This window comes from Anser brachyrhynchus, assembly GCF_964034855.1.
Source record: "Anser brachyrhynchus genome assembly, chromosome: 4".
Lineage (NCBI taxonomy): Eukaryota > Metazoa > Chordata > Aves > Anseriformes > Anatidae > Anser > Anser brachyrhynchus.
The window spans coordinates 9323230-9342908 of NC_137698.1; the positions used below are offsets into that span (position 1 = coordinate 9323230).

Sequence of the window (19679 nt, forward strand, 5' to 3'; positions counted from 1 at the left end):
GATTCAGCTAAGGAGTCTTACGAGGCTGGTATTATCATGAAGTAATTGGCCATGTTATAGTAGATGGTTAAGTATCCCACGGTGAAAGCAGAGAATGCTTTGTGCCAAGTACAGTATCAGATAATGCTTGCCAGAGCAGGCAGTATTTCACTGAACAATCTCAACACAGGAAAAACACTAAACACTTCTAAACAAATATTGCAAAGTATTCTAGCTGGGCGGTAGAGTGAAGTAAAGATAGCAAATAAATAGTAATTGGCCAAATCTGAGTTCTACATTGTTATATATTCTACAGTGTTCGATACTTCCATCTTCAGGAAAGATGGAGATCAGACTCACCGAAGTTGGAAGGGACGTTTGGAGATGAACAGACCTTGTCGAGTCCAACTCCCCTTCTCAGAGCAGTGTCAGCCAGAGCAGGTTTCCCAGGGATACATCCAGTGAGGTTTTGCAAATCTCCAAGGACAGAGAATTCCACAATCTCTCTGGGCAGCCTGTGCCACTCCCACAGTTGCCCTGTCACTAGATAGCACTGGACAGAGCCTGGTTCCATCTTCTTTACTCTCCCCATCAGGTATTTCTACACATTGGTAAGATCCCCCCTGAACCTCCTCCTCTCCAGGCTGAACAGTCCCAGCTCTCAGGCTCTCCTCATAGACAGAGAATCACTGAATCATTTAGGTTGGAAAAGACCTTCAAGATCATCAAGCCCAGCCATCAACCTGACTTACCAAGTCCCATCACTAAACCATGCTCCAAGCCCTTAATCTTCTTCGTGGCTCTGCACTGGACTTACTCTAGTGTGTGCATGTCTCCCTTGTAGTAGTGAGCCCAGCACTCCAGGTGTGTCTTACCGAAGCTGAGCAGGGAAGGCGGCTCACCACCCTTGGCCTGCTGGCAATCCTCTGCCTAACGAAGCCCAGGAGGCTGGTGGTCTTCCTTGTGACAAGGACATGTTGCTGGCTCATGGCCAACTTGCTGAAGCCTCCATTCTACCCCAAAAAAACTTGAAGAACAAGCAACTAAAATTACATTTATTCATGTGTACAGTCATGACTTTCTTTTACTGACTGTGATTCAGAAAAAAAAAATCTAGTAATTGCAAAACAGCCGAGGACAGATAGCGAGTTCTGTTTTTCATGTTGTGGTTTTCTTTGTTGTTGTTGTTGTTTTGTTTTTAAATTATTATTACATTTGCAAATGTGAACAGCCAACATTTGACACCCAAGACTATTAAACACAAACACAAAAATCACCAGGACTTAACAGCTGACTGCTTAGAGTAAAACAACGAAAAAAAAGGAAATTCAAGAAACTGATCTGTGAACCGATGTAGTTTGCCTTCTTACCCATTAGCAAAGCCATCCACATGGCTAGATGTGAGTAGCCCCATCAGGAGACAGGTAAACAGCTGAACAGACCGACACATACTGGACCACTACTCAAGTTTTGCTTTTACGTTTATTGCATTGTTATATTAAGCATTTATTATATTTACACATATTTCTGAATTATTTAGTTACAATATGCTGAAAGTGTCATCATGATTCGATTATTCACTAATAAAGACCTTCTACCTTCAGAGTTAAACCCAATTCTTTTAACAGGCACAGTTTTGGAAGAAAAAGTAATTACTGACTGAAAATGCATGCAAAAACCTACAGTAGTTAGATTATTAACAGGGGTCTCCTAGCTTTTTAACTTTCCTTCAAAACATGAATGCTGTAAATTTGTTTTATGAAAAATAGTTGGAAATCTTATCCCCAAATGACAATGGAACGGTGCTGATTTTTGCTATGTCAAGTCTGCAATCAAATATACACATGTATATGTGCATATATATGTACGTCTCACTGTACACACATACGTGTGCATACATAGATAAGTATACATAAATACACACACTGACACACCAAAAAATTCTAGAGGTAAATAGGCAGGCTTACAAATAAAACAAAATACAAAGATACTGGTATGAAATAGTCCTAAACAACAAAAAAGTAATAAATATTCAGTGAGATATATGGCATTATTATAAAGTGCTCTACTAAAATCTCACTTATTAAAATAATGATAAACATTATGTTCCTTTTTGTTTTAGTTGATTTATATAATTTGAGAGACCCATTAAATTTTCAGTATGTGTCATTGACTCTATGCTTCCTTTTTAAATTTTAAACAAATAGACAAAGCAGAAACTAAAAGGCAAAGCAGCTAAGTGAAGCAGTACTACTGGAGCCTTTCAGGTGTTTGTGCTCATATTCATTAACAACTGTGAAATTTCAAACCTAGAGCATATGTATTAAGAAACATAAATCCAATAAAAATTACAAAACTAAAAAAAAAAAAGTTTTTATGGACACTGGCAACCATTGTGTCCACTGAAGAGCTTCTATCCTACTTCAAAATAGCAAGGTCTGAATTACAGAAATTACCTTATCATGTGCATTCCCATCCTCTTTCCTCATGCATGTGCAATACAGCTCTACTCACACCTAGTCTTTAGGACTCATTTCTCCACATTCCACTAATTTCAAAAGCAAGCTGGCTCATACTGCTGTATCTTGTCTAGTCTGCCTTTATCCTCCTGATTTTCAGCCACAGTCACAGAAGGGTGTATATATAAGAGTGTAAACATTTTAAACAGCTTTATGACATTTCTTCCATACCATCAGAAGTTTAAAAAGAAATGTAGTAGTATTGAAGAAAAACAACTTTAGGAAATAAAGTGAAACAGCCCATCACATGAATTTGTCTTACTGAATTAATAAGAAATATCTTTTTGTGTTTCAGTACAGCAATTTTGGTGTGTTTTTTTCCTCCCTCTCTTGTGTTGATGTTTCTTGTTACAATTGTTTTACTCTACCATAGTAATTTTTTTTTTGTAATTGCCCTCATGATTTTATGGATAAACCTCTCCTTTTTATCAATAATTAAACAAACAAACAAAACAAAACAAACAACCACACAGTGCATTTCTAAAGTCTATTGGAAAGAGCACTAAAGCATAGCAATTCAGCTCTGACATCTCACTTGAACTTAATAGCATGTAAATTCAGTTTGCATCAGGAATCTAATCTGGCCCCGAGAGGGCCTCCTTCTCTGTTGTGCAGCTCTGCTGGAGTAAAATTCACCCCATGCAGAGGGTTATCACCCTTTCCCTATATGCCTGCTATTGCTCCATACCACTTAAACCCTAATTTGAAGGTAAGTGGGACTTAGCTGCTGCATGGGTCTTGTGCTGACACTGTGGCAAAATTCATATCAAGCCACAGGATTGGCAACATCTCCTGGCTTGCAGTAAACGCATAATGACAGTATTGTCTCTGTTCCCTTGCAAGAACTGAGAGATACTGGACTGCCTAACTCAATATTATATTATTTAACAATATATTCCTTACATCTGGTGGAAAAGAGAGAAAAAAAACCTAAACTAATAAAAATCATAACAGCTGAGCAAGAAAATAAGTTTTCAGTATGCTACCTGGCAAACCACCAATATACATATTCATGAGCTACATCATAAAGAATGTACTGAGAGAAAAACAATGTCCTCAGTTGCACTTCAGACGTTTTCCTTATTAAACACCGAAGTCTCACATTCTGGATATAAAACACTGTTACATGCAGATTCAATGCACTTTCCCCTTTCCAAGGCACTGAAAACTATCTAAAACTTGAACTGTGAACATAAGAGTATAGTACCCACTCCCTTATACTTCAGAGTTGATCTGACATTTTTGTCTTGTCAAGCACACTCTCACTATTGCTTTATTTTGGCTAGTATTCTGGTAGCACATACCGTGGTTTAAGGAACAGTATCCCATCTATGTTTTCTTCCAATGGGCATCTTCTAAATCATCCTTGTTCACTAGCGCAGCCACCTACACTTGATGGCTTTGTAAAAATCTCTGTCCTCTGCAGACCCATCAGAGATCTAACTGCCAAAGGCACAGGTATGTGTAATGGTGCAGGAGGCTTAATGAAACTGAGAATCAGATGAAAAATATTAGTTGTTGAAGTACATTCCATCTAATCTTACCATTGCTTTGAGTTCCTCTTTAATGGAGTTTAGCTTCAGTACTTCCAGACACACTTTAAAAAACATCAGCACAATAAAGTGGTCTGGACCGCTGAAGCCAATCTCTTTTTATTTGTTGAATAGCAGCAAAACCAACAATTTAAAATCAGGTACTCATTTTTAGAGAAGCTTCACTTCGCATATTGAAGCATATATAAATGTGGTCATAAAATCATGAAACCAATATAGTAACGTGCCAAGTAGCGAAGTAAAGGCACTCCAATAGTTTCGCTTGGGTGTGATTCCTGATTCCCAGCTTTTTATGAAGCAAACCCCTAACTGATAAACACTCTAAAAAATAGTGTACAAAATCCCTAAAATTTCCACATTTCTCTTCCATTTTTAGAAAAGCATATATAAATAACTTTAACCAAACATGGACATTTTAACCTTTCTTTCTGCTCAGTACATTTGCTAAACAAGATGAGCTCCAAGCATCAGATGTTGATAGAGTGAGCGTGTTTCTTGCACAGTGGCTTGTCCTTCTTGGAGAAGAAAGTCTGACCCTCCAAACTGTCACTGCATACCTGAAATGGGATCAAAAAGAAAATGTCACCCAACAGAGATGGATGAATTACACCACACGTTATTCAGAATGCCTAATCATGGCACCGCACTACGCACCAGTATATTCAAAGACTAAGAATTAATACCTTTTTTTTTCTGAGGGATATTCTTTTTTTCTTTTTGATGTAGAATTAATGGCTGATGTAAGCATAGCCTTCCTCTTTAAGTCTATAGGCTCTTAACTCAGAGCAGAGTTAGTTCAGAATTAAAAAAAAAATCCCATCATTAGGATTTGGGTTCCTTTTTTTTTTTTTTTTTTTTTTTACCCACCGAATATTAGCAGGTGATACTCTTTGACTACAGTGTCTGTATGTCAAACGCACTCTTGATACCTTAGAAATGCAGCCTGTTCCTTTATGGCCTTCTACATTTGTTCTAGGGAAACAAACGTCAAGGGTTAAATGCTAGGATACAGGGCTGCAATCCATGCCAAATGATCTGGACTGGTGCCAAAAGCTCACAATAGCAATACACCTTCTAAATAACTGTAGAAGTGCTTTTTGTTTGGGTTCTGAGGACTGAAAGACATTTTAGCTGTAAGTCCCATATTGGTCATGTTAGCACAAGTACTGCTCCTATGGATTAGTTTATAAAGAAGAACAGCTTTACTTACCGAGCATACAAAACAAGTGTCATGCCAGGTGTGGCCCAAGGCTTCAAGAAACCTGTCTCCAGCTTCAATGGGGAATTCGCAGCCATGGCACATAGTACCAAAGAGGGCATAGTAATCTGCAACAAATACAAATTTTAAAGATGAAGCACATGCAGAAAAGCAAGACTGACTGAAAGTTTTGTGCTTTTCTTTCAATGGCATTGCACTTGTCCTGTCAAGTTTTATAAGATTGGGTGCACTGAATAAAGAGGTCCTAGGCTGAAAGACAGCGATGTCATCTTTTCCTCAGTAATTCACTTCTATTCCCCTTCCTTATCCTTTCAACCAAGCAGTGCTTCCATCATCTTGGTGTTTCATTTCCTTGAGATCAATAGTGCACTCAGGGGGAAAATGCACTCCTTGCAGAGCACCAGCGCAGACTCTGCATGCTACTTGTGCTCTCTCAGACTCTGCTTTGAAAGCATACCCAGGCTTCCTATTGCCTGTTTACATGACAGACCTCCTCAGCAAGGTGTGTAGATCTAGCCTGCATTCTGGCACAGTATTTGTCCCAGAACACTTTACACGTCGTGTAGTTGTTAGGCTCCTGTCCTAAACACAGCGATTTGAATTAAGTAAGAAGAGTTTTCTAGTCACTAGAGTTTATTGCATGGATCTTTAAGAAACAACCAAACAAAACCCACAGGCTTAGCAAGTATATTTGTCGAGCTTAACAAAAAATATCAGTAGGGTTTCAGTGACTGGTGTCATAGAAAGGTATTCCCACCATTCTCTTCTAGACACCAGAAAGGTTGAAAAGGAGAAAGCAGGGCAGAGCAGCAGGGTAAGAGGTATGTATGAGGTTGAGTAGGAGGCACTTACACCCTTCCCCATTCCCACGTTCTCTCCACATGGGAAGCTTGCATCTCTGTGCATAGGGCCATATGACAGACTGTGAGTTACTGCAGCCGTCCACTGCCCACCTGTGCAGACCTAAGTTTGTCCCTAAGCTGTCTGGTCTTTCCCATTTATTTCAACTCTAAATGTTGTGGGTTTTGTTTGTTTGTTTGTTTTTCCTGCACAGAACACAACAGCATTAGGGCTATAACATGAGAGAATTCTGGATAAGCATGCTGCCATTCCAAATATATAATGTCATCTTCACAAAATGGATTACAGACAAAGTGACAACCCTAATGAAGCACTGGACTCCATCCTTTATACTAACACTCTGGCACTGCCAGGGACATCAGATGTCAATGCCTATTTTCAAGGAGCCTTATAAGGAGTAACAAGCAGGGTACAAGGAGATTCTGCTTCTCTACTAGATAATCCAGAGATACACACTCTGGTGCTTACTGCAGCAGAGACAACAGAGGCTTATCTTGTGTGCCAAGCACAGGGAGAGGTCTGTTTTGGTTTAGTCAAACTGTATTTCGTATGATGACCTCAAAGAGCATCACAGAAGGAATTTAAGCAAGACTGGGAACGCAAGTGCTCTGCAAAAGTAAAGTCCTTGAAGACTAACAGTGGCAAGAAACACCTTCAGCAATCACCCTCCTTAATGTATGTTGTTGGCATGAATTTGCAAATGTCTAATCAGAAAACACACAATAAAAGTGACAAATGGCAGAATGCCTCTGTCCACAACCCCTGAAGGACATGGTCTCATGCTTATACTCTTTCAGCTCTTCACATTCATGTTCACATGCAATCTTTTACTGATATTTTTCTGGTGCCAGCCACTACAACCTTTTGTAATGTGCACTATAGTTTGTGTTGATAAGTTACTTGGCTTTTGGTCTGAAGAAAGAACAATAGATAAGGCAGAATGAAGGGCATCAGCTTTCTCTTGTGTTCACGTGCTTGAATTGTGATACCACAGAAGTCTTCCAACACAGACTTCTCATAGAGTAACATATTAATGCTTCTTGCATGCAGCATTTTTGAAAGCAGGTTACTAACTGCACTGGGATGTTCAAAGTTGTATGTATCTGCACATTGAATTTAATTTTAGCATCCACATCCAGAAATGGGACATTTTGCAGATTAAAACCCCCTAATACTAATAACTGACACTGTTACAATTTCTAATACAAATTTAAAATTAGAACCCTTCATTGCACTAGGAAGAAGGAAAGTTGGCAATGACTTCTATTCTCTATTTCTTTAAAATTAGTCACAGACTCTTAACTCCAGCTGGACTGAAAGTCTTTGAAGAGTGAATATATCTCAAATTAACATCTAGGTAGAGAGCCAGAGTCATTACAACACATCACTGCCGAAGCACCTCCCAGAATGTGTCTGCCTTAACTTCTGCTAGCAACTTTTTATCTCAGAAACTTCATGAAAAGGGTAATAATCTTGTCCTTTTATCCCGAAGTTTCCTGCTCAAAGTATGCAAAAGTGTGCATATTGTGCATGGGAGCTGTAACAGTAGCACAAATCAATGCACTGCACAACATACGGGTCATTTGGTGGCAGGAACAAGAATTCAATACTAGCAGTACAAACCCAGTCATGAGCTTTCCACCCAAAGGGGAGTTATTGATCCCTCTGGTACTATTTTTGAATCATCCAAGATGAGGGGCTTCAGGCTGCTTCAGGATGAAATTTCACTATGCTGTCACACTGGAGGACGCTGCTCGTATATCCATTTCCTCTGCTGCTCCGCAAATTCAATAGGAGCAACACGTTACCCTACTTGTGACACTGACTTAGCAGTAACCTACTTTGTCCTTTCATATCTGCCAACACCTCATCAAATCCACTCTGACAGAAAATTTGGGTAAATTTTGCCTGCCTTCCCCATATTTTCAGTATCTATCTACTGCTCTTCATAGCAACAACTGTGCGACCATCCCCGAGGAAATCTTAGCTCCAAACAAGTCACTAGGATTTCAAGCTAGATTTCTTCCTAGTCAATCCACTTCCACTTCTAGCTAGATTACAATGCTCCTTACAGTAAAGAAAAAAAACACAGAAAATATCTGATTGACAATTCTGGCATGGATATAAATAATATATGGTGCAAAAATAGAAAATTTTAATACATCCAATTCCTTTTGCATTATGTGGAATTGTTTTACAAATGACATTTATTTCTGTTGTAGCTCAGAAGGGTACGTGAAATGCTTTAAGCAAACTAAGAAATCAACAGAAATAAAAAGTGTTCATGTTAATCACATCAAAAAGATAGTTGGAAATGCTAAAAAAAAAAAAAGGCACAAACAAAACCCAACTAAACTAGATTTCCCTTGAATATCTACACTACATTTTCCACATATTATGCTCATTGGACTTTCAAGTGCTGTAATCTTATTGCTATATTTTTCCCCCAACAGACTTTTTTTTTTTTTTTTTTTTTTTTTTAAATCTTAAGCTTATGTTTGACAGATGTTATCCCTGATCTTGCAAAAAACTCCCTGGGTAGAGTGCTTGTTCTTGGAGGTAGCCTCCCTGCTGTTTTTACTATTCAGAGTAAAACACTTTGCTTTACTAGTATTTGGTTGTTTCGTAAATAAGTAAGTTTACATAAACTATTTTAAAGCCAACCAGAAAATCAACCTAAAATTAACACTTTGCTGTATCACTGATACCTACAGCAGAGAGCCTAACAGAAATAACAAGTAAAACCAGTGACAAGAAGCCTGCTCCTACAGAAGTTGATGAAGAAATACTTCCCATCTTCCCTGCAAAAGAAACCTGTTGCAAACTCAAAGTGTCTACTGCATTTGTTGTTAGTGTGAACTAAAATGTCAAAGTCACGTGAATTTGCTGGGACACTTCCACTGAGGTGGAGCTTGAGAAAAAGGAATTAATATTATTTTTTAAACCTTATTAAGCTCTGATTCTCTGCACAGCTGCACTAAACTTTGCTCGTGTTACTCCTTACCCGTCTCACAGTAGGGATCACCATCTTCTAAGTGGAAGACATTATTGCGGATGGGGTTATGACAGGCCACACACACAAAGCAGGAAACGTGCCAAGTTTGTTTCAAAGCATTTATTACTTCCTGTGGGGATTAGAAAATGAGTTATTAACACATTATTTCGATGTGACGACAAGATTGTGGTGACAGTGCTTCTACACGTGGTTCATTTCAAGAATACTTCCTACTGCTACTTTGAAAATAAGCTGTGCATGCAGTTACTGCTAAAGTTAAAGTCTATGAAGTGAATTATTTATTGTACATCTCCTTTTCTTGTCAGAAGCAACTCTATGTGAACCTTCCAAAAACCAAAGAGTTGGACACGTTTAACAGTTCTTTTGTTCCCCTTCTTCATCTTACTTAGGATCTTACCCACACTAGTCTCCTGAAATATGAAAAGAAGTCTCTCTGACCTGAACTCTGCAAATAGTTAATCAGAAGACGTTGTGTCAAAAATTACAACTGCTCTGTGTTGTTTTGGAAGATGATACAGTGCCAAATATGACTTGAGGATCACGCTGCCAAAGCCCTGCATAACCCCAGTTACATAAGACTACAGACACATCGCTTTCTGCAGTAAAGCAGCAGACGAAGAGCTGGCGGGCTCAAATTAGCAATAATAGTGCCGAGTAGGATAATGCATCTTTCTATCGATATTACCATAGGGAATATTTCAGTACTTCGAATCTAGCCAAACCCTGTGTTTCCCAGTGTTCAGCTCAGTTAAGGAGGATTATTTATTTTTCGTTCTTTTTTCCTCCTCCAACTCTGTAAAAAGCTGCCAATTAAAAGCATTTTGCTCACGAAAAAATAGTAATCACAACAGCTACAGAGCAGCTTAAGGAAAACAGGGGATAAACTTGAAAGAGCAAAAGAGACTATGCTACCTTTTCTTAAAGAGCATCAGAGAGAAACTGAAAAGGCTCAGTATTAGAAGAGACAAATATATATACTCCATATGTGATATGAACTTAAAAGGTGGGCCAGAGTACATTTTGAGGAATGCAAACTGGGCCACATAAAAGGGAATTTCATTAGTAAGAAGCAGTGAACAGTGTGGTTAATGCTCCCACTTAAGAACGGGTCAGCTGCTGGTTACTTACTCCAAGGATCTTTCTCTGGCACTTTGAACACTCCGGGGCGAAGAACTTCTCATAGCAGACCTCGCAATACAGAGCCCCTTTCTCTTCCACAAATCCAATGTAAGCCATGGAGGCTTTGCAGTGAGCACAATTAAACTCCTCTGGGTGCCACGACTTCCCCAAGGCCACCAAGAAGGGTCCTCTGGTTAGGAAGAAAAGATTAATCAGCAAATGCCACTGAGATAGATCCTGCTAAAGCTTTTAATTTATCAGCAATACCTCTGCAACATTATTTCACTGTTCACAAATTTGTTCTAAATTTGCTCCATCCCTCTTCCCTCCTATGGGCTTGTAAGAAAGCATCAAGTGTTGATGAGATCTTTTCCCACTGAACTCTCTCCCAGAGACACCTGGCCCCAGTAAAGACTAATTCTTTTCACTTCATGGCATTTCAAAAATGCTATTTCAGAACTGCATTAAATACAATGCTGAAGAGGCTGCTAGTGGAAAGAAAATAATAATAATAATAATAATAATAATAATAATAATAATAATAATAATGATGAAATGTGTTCCCAATGTTCCCAACTGCTTCCCTCTATTGCGAAGAGGCATTTGACTCAGTGATACCATCAGCTCTCTTTCAACATGCATTTGTATATCAAGGCCACAAATGTTAAAGTACGCTTGACTCCATTAAGAGCTAATAACAGCAGTTTCCTGTCAGACAAAAATTCTGTAGCTGTCCTTATCTAACAAGTTTGTCACAAGATAACCCCATCCAGTTGCATTTTTTGTTTGCTTTCCCCAGAAGCGAGTTAAAATAAGACAATTTTCTCCAAGGACAGAACCTCCTCTATTTTATTTTATTTTTTTTGCAAACACAAAATAGTGATGCTTTTATAGCATTTGTCTGGCACATGCCACAAGGTTAATGGACAAAATGAAACTGTCCATTTCTAAGCAAACAAAAACTTCTCATTTTATAACTCGTAAGTCTCTTGTATATGCCACTGTATCAGCATTCATTTGAAAACATATTCAGCATGCTAATTTCTTTAACAAACATATTTACTTTAATGAGGCACCTCCTGGGTCCAACCAACACTTAACCTTTCAGAATTTAGGTTTTAAGAGAACTTTGGGGCTCAAGTTCATTTCCCTCACCAAATTTCCCACTTCTGTGATACCTATAAAGACACCATTCTTTCAGTAATGCATCTTTTTTTTTCCCTAATACTTCACTTCAAAAAAGGTGTAAAGTACTAGTGTCACCACCCTGTTTGCCAAACAATTTTGGAAATGAAGTAAGCAACAGGAACATTTTTGTTTAAGATAAGATACTCATATGAGTAAAACAACAAGAAGAAAAGCAAAAACATTAACATTTGTTTCCAGGTTTATGCTGACTGTAAGATGATAACTACGTGGGCAGAAGACAGAGGGCATCTTCCTTGAGAGGAGCAGGTAATTATTTTCATTTCTCTTCTGCATTGTCTCTGGAGATGCTATTTATATTCAACAGGAGGAGAACTCAAAAACAAAGGGACTCAAACAGGTGTAGGGCAACTCACACATCTTCTGAGATGAAGAAGATAGTTAATCTGAAACTGTTTCTTCTGTTTATCTCTGAATACTGCAGAGAAAGCAGTGAAAAAGCAGCTCCTGGAGCAGCTCGTAGCCCTTTAAGTAGCAAGCCGAGGGGAGTTCAGCCCTCTGCCCCTGCTCCCGGCAGATGCCTGAGCAGTGCAAACACTGACCTAACCTGATACCCTCCTGCTGCCATACAAGCACCTTTCTAGATCAAAGCCCTTTCAGTTATGTACTGATCAAACAATACAAGCCCTTATGTACAACAAAGTGCTCTCCTCGCACCGTGTCAGCACAAGCTAATTTAACAGATTCATTAAGACAGGGCTGACACCGAAGAGGCTCTCTCCACTCCACGTAGGATTGGGTTTCTGGCCATCTGCACTGCAATGATAGGCTTGGTTAGTTATGAAATGGAAAGAAAGCACGCTAGCGACAGGAGGGGAAGGAATTTTTACAACATCTGCTACATTTAGCTCTCCACAGTTTACAGTTCTGACATATTGAGGTTAGCCATTCAAGACAGCGCGCAGGAACCCAGACGGATGGGAAACCGTGCAGGAGTGCATCTACAGGGTTTCGTTCCCAGAAGTCCCCAGACAGCTGTGGCCGTGCCCTGTACAATGTCTCCTAGGTGTTCCATTAGCGGGCCTGCTCCCCACGCACACGTGGCCAGGGGAGCACTTTCTAAATGCGATTTTACTTTTAATCAGGCTGTAGTTTAAACATGTCAAGCTGACGCTGCGGCTTAATGATACCAGTGACTTAAAAGCTGCCCCAAAGCATGTGGAAAGAAAAAAAAAAAAAAGAGAGAGAGAAAGAAAAAAAAACACCTGCTATGTAAAATACACTAAAACATGATATTCAGAACTTGGAGTTGTTCCTAGTCTCTGCATATTTTTGTGATTAAAACGATAGCTTCCAGTAAGAAAAGTTATTTATTTGCTTCATTCAGTTGAAAAGAGTTAAAATATTGGAGTGAGGGGGCCACATGCCCACCATCACACATACCGACTGGAATAAGCCAGGGCAGGAAATGATAGGAAGATGGCTACAGATGACTTCATCCCTCCTTGTGCATTAACAACAACAACAACAAAACCCCCCAATAACTCTCTGTCAACTGACTCTTTGTAAACTAGTCTAATTTTAAAGGTGATACTCAAAAAACACTTTCCTCCCACCTGATGCTATGGGACAACCTAACTAGCAACAGTTACCTACAAATGCGGCTTCATCCCAACCTACTTTCAAATGTTATGTGCTTTGGACCAAATTTCTGACATCACCATCTAAGACCATGTGAACCAAACCCACAGATGGAGGCAAATAGTAGTAACTTTTTTCTTTTTCCTTTTAAGAGATTCTGATGTACTTACATCAGTATTTACAGACTGTTATGTCCCAAAGGATCACCAGGTACATAAATTTGGTAGCCAGATCTAACATCTGGGTCCCACATGTAGCAATGATATAGGGTCAAATTGGAAAGAAAAGTAAATAATGTACAAGGAATATAAGGATAATTTCACTATTTTACTACTTGTAACTAAATATAACATTATCAGTATGGTCACGATGCATTATCATGGCAATAATCTAGCTTCTCATGTGGCTTTGATTATGACAGCAAGCCAGAATTGAAATTTGGTGGTGGAGAGATCAAAAGGATTTCCACATCTGCTGAGTAGGTCAATCACTTTATTGTTAGTTATTGTCTTCTCATTTGAAAATGACGTGATATATAATTTCTGTATAGGAGATGCTCAAGGGAAGCACCATTCCTAATTTTCCACTTGTGCCTTTAAATTAATTAAGATCTGTGAAAAAGTGACAAAACCAAATCATCATTCACAGGCAGATATACCAGAGATATGTTCTCAATGGAGATACAGGGAAAACACATTTGGACTTGAAAGGGAGAGTGAACTCTGCACTGTGGCACTCAGTGAGGCTTCCTGAGAACCAGAAGTCTTCGTCAGGATGTGTCAGAAGTTTGCCAGACTGACACAGCAAGTAGATCATGGGAAATTTAGTTTGCCTCCAACTATGACACTTTTAGACACAGAAACAAAAGATTACGTAATGAAGCTTTGGAAAAAAAAAATCTTCATGCAATCACTGTATCAATAATTAAAGATATATTAAAAAGTTATAAGATGCCTCTAAGAAATGGTTTTGGCTTAACTAACCATGGTTATTCTATGCCTTAGTGTAAAGTAACCAACTCCACAATGCATTCTGGCTTCAAAGCAGATGCACAGTGCAATGTCACTTAATCCTCCTCCTACCTTTTCATAGGTAACACTACCAGTAAGGGCATGAACTGTAATTATGCTAAAGCTTGAACTTGAAATGCCACTGCAATCTTTCAAATCCACTGCATGATGTGAACATTAGGCATATTTGGCATTGATTATCACATGTCAACTCATACTCAAATGAAACAATGCTTGCTTTCAATAATTTAGATGGCATTTAACATGTGAAGAAATTTAAGGATTTACACATTAACAGCAATTTAAAGACAGACAACGGTATCAGTTACTATTCAGGAAGAGTTGTCACTTACAATAGGTGACAATGGTTTAAGTACTATCAAGTAGGGCTCCCCCTTTCTCCTATGTGGCCACTAAGGAGCAAAGGTTGCTCCACAGACCACTACACTTGTCTATTTACAGGGCCGAAGCTCATCTCCCTTTCAGTGGTGATGAAAGCAGGGAACAGCGGCAAGTGCTTTAAGGGTTGACAGAAGAGGTTAGCTGCTCAAGGAGAGATCTGTGCTGTGCGACCCCATGGCACAGAGCACCAAGAAACCCTGCTGAAGCACGGGTCTTGTAAAAGGCACTAACTAACGTTTCTTGCATGAAAGATGCAGCACAGTTTGAACTGCTATGTTCATGTTATTTTTAAATGGAAACGATAATAACAAAAATGAAAGCGCACAGTTGCTCACACAGTATTTACTAGATGAACCCAAAGCTTTCCAACACCCAGAAAACAAAAAAGTCAGCATACTAAAGACAGACATGATGATTATATAGGCCAAACCGTTCAATGAATCAGACAAATCTCATCCAAAAAGTGTATAGGCCTTTTTGATATTAATCTTTCATTTTGCGGTGAAGCACAAATTCTGGATTAGAGAGCATGTATATCTACATTCAGAATTCATGCTTTTTTCTGTTGCTTCAAGGAGATTCAGATCATATATTTTTATTTCCTTGACATATATGATGGAAATAGGAAAAAACCTCCAAAACATCACAGATGAGTTAGCAAAGAGTCCTCTAAGATTACCCTGATGTTAACTGAATTGGTAGTGAACTATCAGAATGGAAATCTAATAGAAGTCAACAGGCTGGACTCAATTCATCCCTAGAAAGCAAGTGATTAGAGTTAGTTGAATTTTCTGATGCAGAATTCAAGCCAGGGCTCAAGAGGCTTTAAAGGGCATGGTGGAAAGCTTGATCTTCTGTTATAGTGAGTGAAATTTATCTATTTCATAGAGCTCACTTTCCTAATCAAACAAGTTTCTTTCTTTAACTATGGCGAAACATTGTGCAGGCTCTCCTATCTTGTTCACCGAAAACATGGGACAGATGAATAAAAAGAAATATTATAGGGCATTACTTTGCCCCTGCAGCTCAACAGCACAGATAATTGAACAACCACAAAGACGACAACATCTTAGAAGAATACATCTCTTCTAATAATTCCAGAAAAAAAAAAAATCTATTTTAGAGAAAAAATAAAATGTAAGGTAGATGAAAATTGGGAATGATTTGCATATTAACACAAAAAAGCAATTATAGCTCCCTGGATGAGATAATCATGACTAATTGTCAAAAATCACTGACTGAACAATGCAGCCCAGATTAATTTCTTCCTCCATAAGAAATTCTGGCTAAAGACAGATATCTTAGGGACTTGGTGGAATTTATTTATCTCAATCGGCATTCTTGTTTTTGTGTATTCTCTTGATTAATCCTTTCCATCCATATTATATAAGTCAAGTACACAAACTACCCAGTTGCCAAAGAGCCCACCAAGGAATTTGAGAAGTAACAATAGAAAATTATTATTAATCCATTCTCAGCAATTGTTAGACCCATATTCCTTGCTTTTGTTATATGGATGGAGCTTGCTATTTTTACTCCTCTTATTTTGAAAGTCTCGTTTATAAATTGACATTTGTGACAAGTTAGCTTGTATTTGATTTCCTGTACATTGTTTTCCAACCTTCTCATCTTCCAAATTTTATAGGAAAGTGTGTGCAAGTGAGAACTAACTTGCTTACTTTTCTTTTGTTTTATTTTTGCTCTACTCCACCCAGCCTTCTGGTTCTCTGTAAAACAGGTTTTAAGGCTGTGACTGTTAGGAGTTTGCTATATTTTCCTCCATCATTTCCCTCATTCTCAGATTTGCTAGATAATCCATATATAAAAACAATGTTCTGTGTTACTGAAATGGAGCCTTAAAACACTTGTGACCTAAGGAATCAAAACCAGTGAAAGCAAAACAGAGCTCAGCTGTCAGAGAGCCTGTGGGATGAATAGATACAAACCTAATGACTTGATTACACTGTGCACACATTGGAGTACGCTTTCCCGCTGGAATATGCTCTGCCCTCTGAACCAATGTGTCTTGCTCCGTTAGCTGAGGTGGCGTCGCAAACTTTTGACTTGGGGCAGTCGTTCCAGATGGTTTAATGCTGTTTGATGTCCATCCACTGGCAGGAGCTGGGGAAGGAATGCCAAAAGCATTTAGAAGACCATCTTTCAGTACCAAGCAAATTATTTTGAAATACGAGCAACAGGCAACATTTGTCTAACATCTTTGTCCAGCTTGGCATATACCTGCCTACTTATAGCAACAAATTAAAAAGCACTTATTTTCCCCTCCTCCCCCACCAAGTAAGACTGTCCTACCTACTTTACAAAATGTCTGCGAAATAACACAGGACATTTTTGGCTAACTTGTAAAAGCAGTGGACAAATTTCAACATTTTAAAGAACTTATGTGGAAGAATGTACAACCTGTGAAGGCATTATTTTGCTTTAGATACAAAAACTGGCGCCAAGAATATCAGTGTATGAACAGAGACATGAGAATATGACATACTTACTCAAAACATTTTACAGTGAGTAAAATAACGAATAGATCATATGTCACTACCAACAGATTAAACAAGAATATGCATCCAATACAACATGTACAGGAACTTAAAATACAGTACTGTATAAGGAAAACATATTTCTAAATCAAACTTAAACACTAGACTAGATCACTAAACACTGCCAATCTGAAGCGCTCCAATGGCTGTGTTCGCATCTGTTTAGAAAAATTACGGCTCTGATGTAAAAGCCTGACATTTCCAGAAGTGTGTGTATCCATAGACTTCCATTTGCATTCTGGTTTTAAGGTCATATATATAAGCTTTTAAGGAGTAAGAAAAATGCATTTACAAAAATGAAATGCACAGATGACACTTGTTGCCAAGGGTAATGAAGAAACAAACACTCCTCTGCTTTTCTTTCTCCTATTGATACATATACCTTGGTAATGTACAAGCCACAACAGCACAAGTTTATGGGAGTAGTCACTCCTGTCAAGTGGAGAATTCTTTTTCTTTTTCAAGCAAGCTAAATAAAAAAACTAAAAAAAAAAAAGCCTTTTGTTTGCAACCACAGGCAAGCAAAAACATGCTTGTTTACTCTGTGTCCTGGCTTTACAGAAGCCATACTAAACCTCGTAAATCACAAAGTGAAATTAAGATCTGAGTGAAAGCTCAGAAAGGAACAACCAAGCAACAACAGAGATATCTGACCGCATGGGACAATGCTTCTGTTGCAATGATGCATCTCTCCAACACGTGGTTGGGGTATCTGCATGTAGCTTTGCCAATACTTTTCATGGAAAATTAGTTTGTGGAGGTGTTAGTCTTAGCTGTTAGTGCTACTCATCCTCCCTCACCTTTCATAGCATCTTCCAGGGAAAAGATGAAAAATTGTTTCCCGTTATTTTCTTAATGTAATGCTGATCAACCTTTGCCTTACCAAAAGGTGCAAATATCTTTCTGATAAAACACTACACTCTCTGCTCAAATGGACACAGCATATTAATTCACAGGAAAGATAAATGGCAGCTAATACAAACAAAATTCAACAGAAACTACAATTTCTTACTATTTAGAGAAAATAGCCACACACTACACAATTTAATCAAACCAATCCAGTGAACTTTAATAATAATAATAAAAAACTAAAAAGCCTCTCCTGCATATTGGTGCACTAAGGTGACACAGCTGGAGAAGAAATCCTTTTTAACACCAATACTTTCATACTCTAACCATGCTTGTTAGTTTGGTGTTAATCCACCGGTATGGGCACAATGCCTACTTTTGCTTATTTTTCCCTCTGTATGAAGAAGCGATATAGTTGAATTTTCTCAAAATAAGTGATTTCAAGACTGACATATTTTTGGATCCCCTTCAGTGTGTGAAGTAGTAAAAAGCATACCAAATTACCATTTTTAATTTTTTTTTTAATATTAAGCATATTGCTTATATATAACGTAATAAAGCAGTGTGTAACATCTTAAAAAATAACATCTTGATTAGAGAGACATTCAGCATTGCTGAGTAGAAAGTATTCAGAAATGTGCACCTCAAAAGCACTTGATCTTGAACAAGTCACTCTGCTACTGTAGTTCATTTTAGATTATAAATGTCTGCTAAACTGAAAACATAGGAAGAGATAAAACTGGAAAAGGTGGCAGAAAGCCTTTGAAGACATGAACAAAAGTGGTTTTGATTAATAGCACTTTCCTTCTCTATCACCACCAATGGCTTTCTGATTTTCAGGTCCCATTTCATGAGAAGACAAAAAAACACACTAAAACCAAATCTGTTTGAAGACTGTTTTTTCCATTAATCAAATTGCAGCACAGTTTCTAGTGTATTGCTCATTTGTGTTTATCTGCTGAATCCCAAAGCCCATTCAAACACATCAGCTAGCTCTTGTTTGCACTGTTAAAAAAAAAAAAAAAAAAAAAAAGCCCTCCTACTTGCTTAAAGAAAGAAATAGTACAACTACCACAATTACTCCTATTTCTTTGGTCTCATTACAACTTTCATTAGTGCTGTGTTTATGTATGATGCTTTTCTGAATGCTGCCCAACTTTAAATCACTACTGGCCAGGGTAGGATTTCTCTCCATAAACCCTCTCTCAGAGCCGTTGGACAAATCAGACCATAATTTCTGAGTTACTCAAAGCACAAAAAGAGGAGAGGAGAAGATGAATGTTCACGAGGTTGAGAAATAATGTCGGTCTACTGCTGACGCTATGATAAAACAAAAATTCTCTTTTAAGCAAACCATACTATAAAACACACTGATTAGTACCGTGTTAAGCCAGGGCTGTGGCCTAAGCAAAAACAAACTGGGCATCTACAATTGAGGACCAGTGAAGGCAGATGGATCTACTCCACTTCCACTGAAATGGGTGAAGTCATGTTCAATGCCCAGAACTTCCGCAGATACAGGACTCCCCAGGGGATCACAGCCGTAATGCAAGTGGAGAATTAGTGTCAAATACTCTGGGGAACGACAAATAACCTGTAACCTTCAGATACCTCCACATTTCCAGAATATTTTTGGATACTGGACAAAACCTAAGTTTTAAAAGGCTTTTTGACTGTCATTTCTAAATTTATTTGCTACTTTGGGGGGAACAACATCTAATTGATCACTGCAAATGCCATCAGCAGCTGGAACTAGGATAGAAAAGGTTTCTTCCTGTTCAAGAATCCTTGAAAACCAAGATCTTAAGGC

At 38.4% G+C, this 19679-nt stretch overlaps 1 protein-coding gene across 5 annotated transcripts in view; it reads right to left on the bottom strand.

The window, feature by feature from the left end:
• Positions 1–1442: 1442 nt before the first annotated feature.
• The window catches only part of PDLIM5 (PDZ and LIM domain 5), a 132189-nt gene continuing 113952 nt past the window's right edge, over positions 1443–19679 (bottom strand). For all 5 annotated transcript variants that reach the window (XM_080592162.1, XM_080592159.1, XM_080592160.1 and 2 more), the window contains 5 exons: positions 16412–16586; positions 10276–10456; positions 9136–9256; positions 5262–5377; positions 1443–4608 (listed from right to left, as the gene is read on the bottom strand). In XM_080592162.1, the coding sequence (XP_080448288.1) occupies positions 4519–4608; positions 5262–5377; positions 9136–9256; positions 10276–10456; positions 16412–16586 (683 nt within the window). In that variant the 3' untranslated portion in view covers positions 1443–4518. The remainder of the gene's footprint in view (positions 4609–5261; positions 5378–9135; positions 9257–10275; positions 10457–16411; positions 16587–19679) is intronic.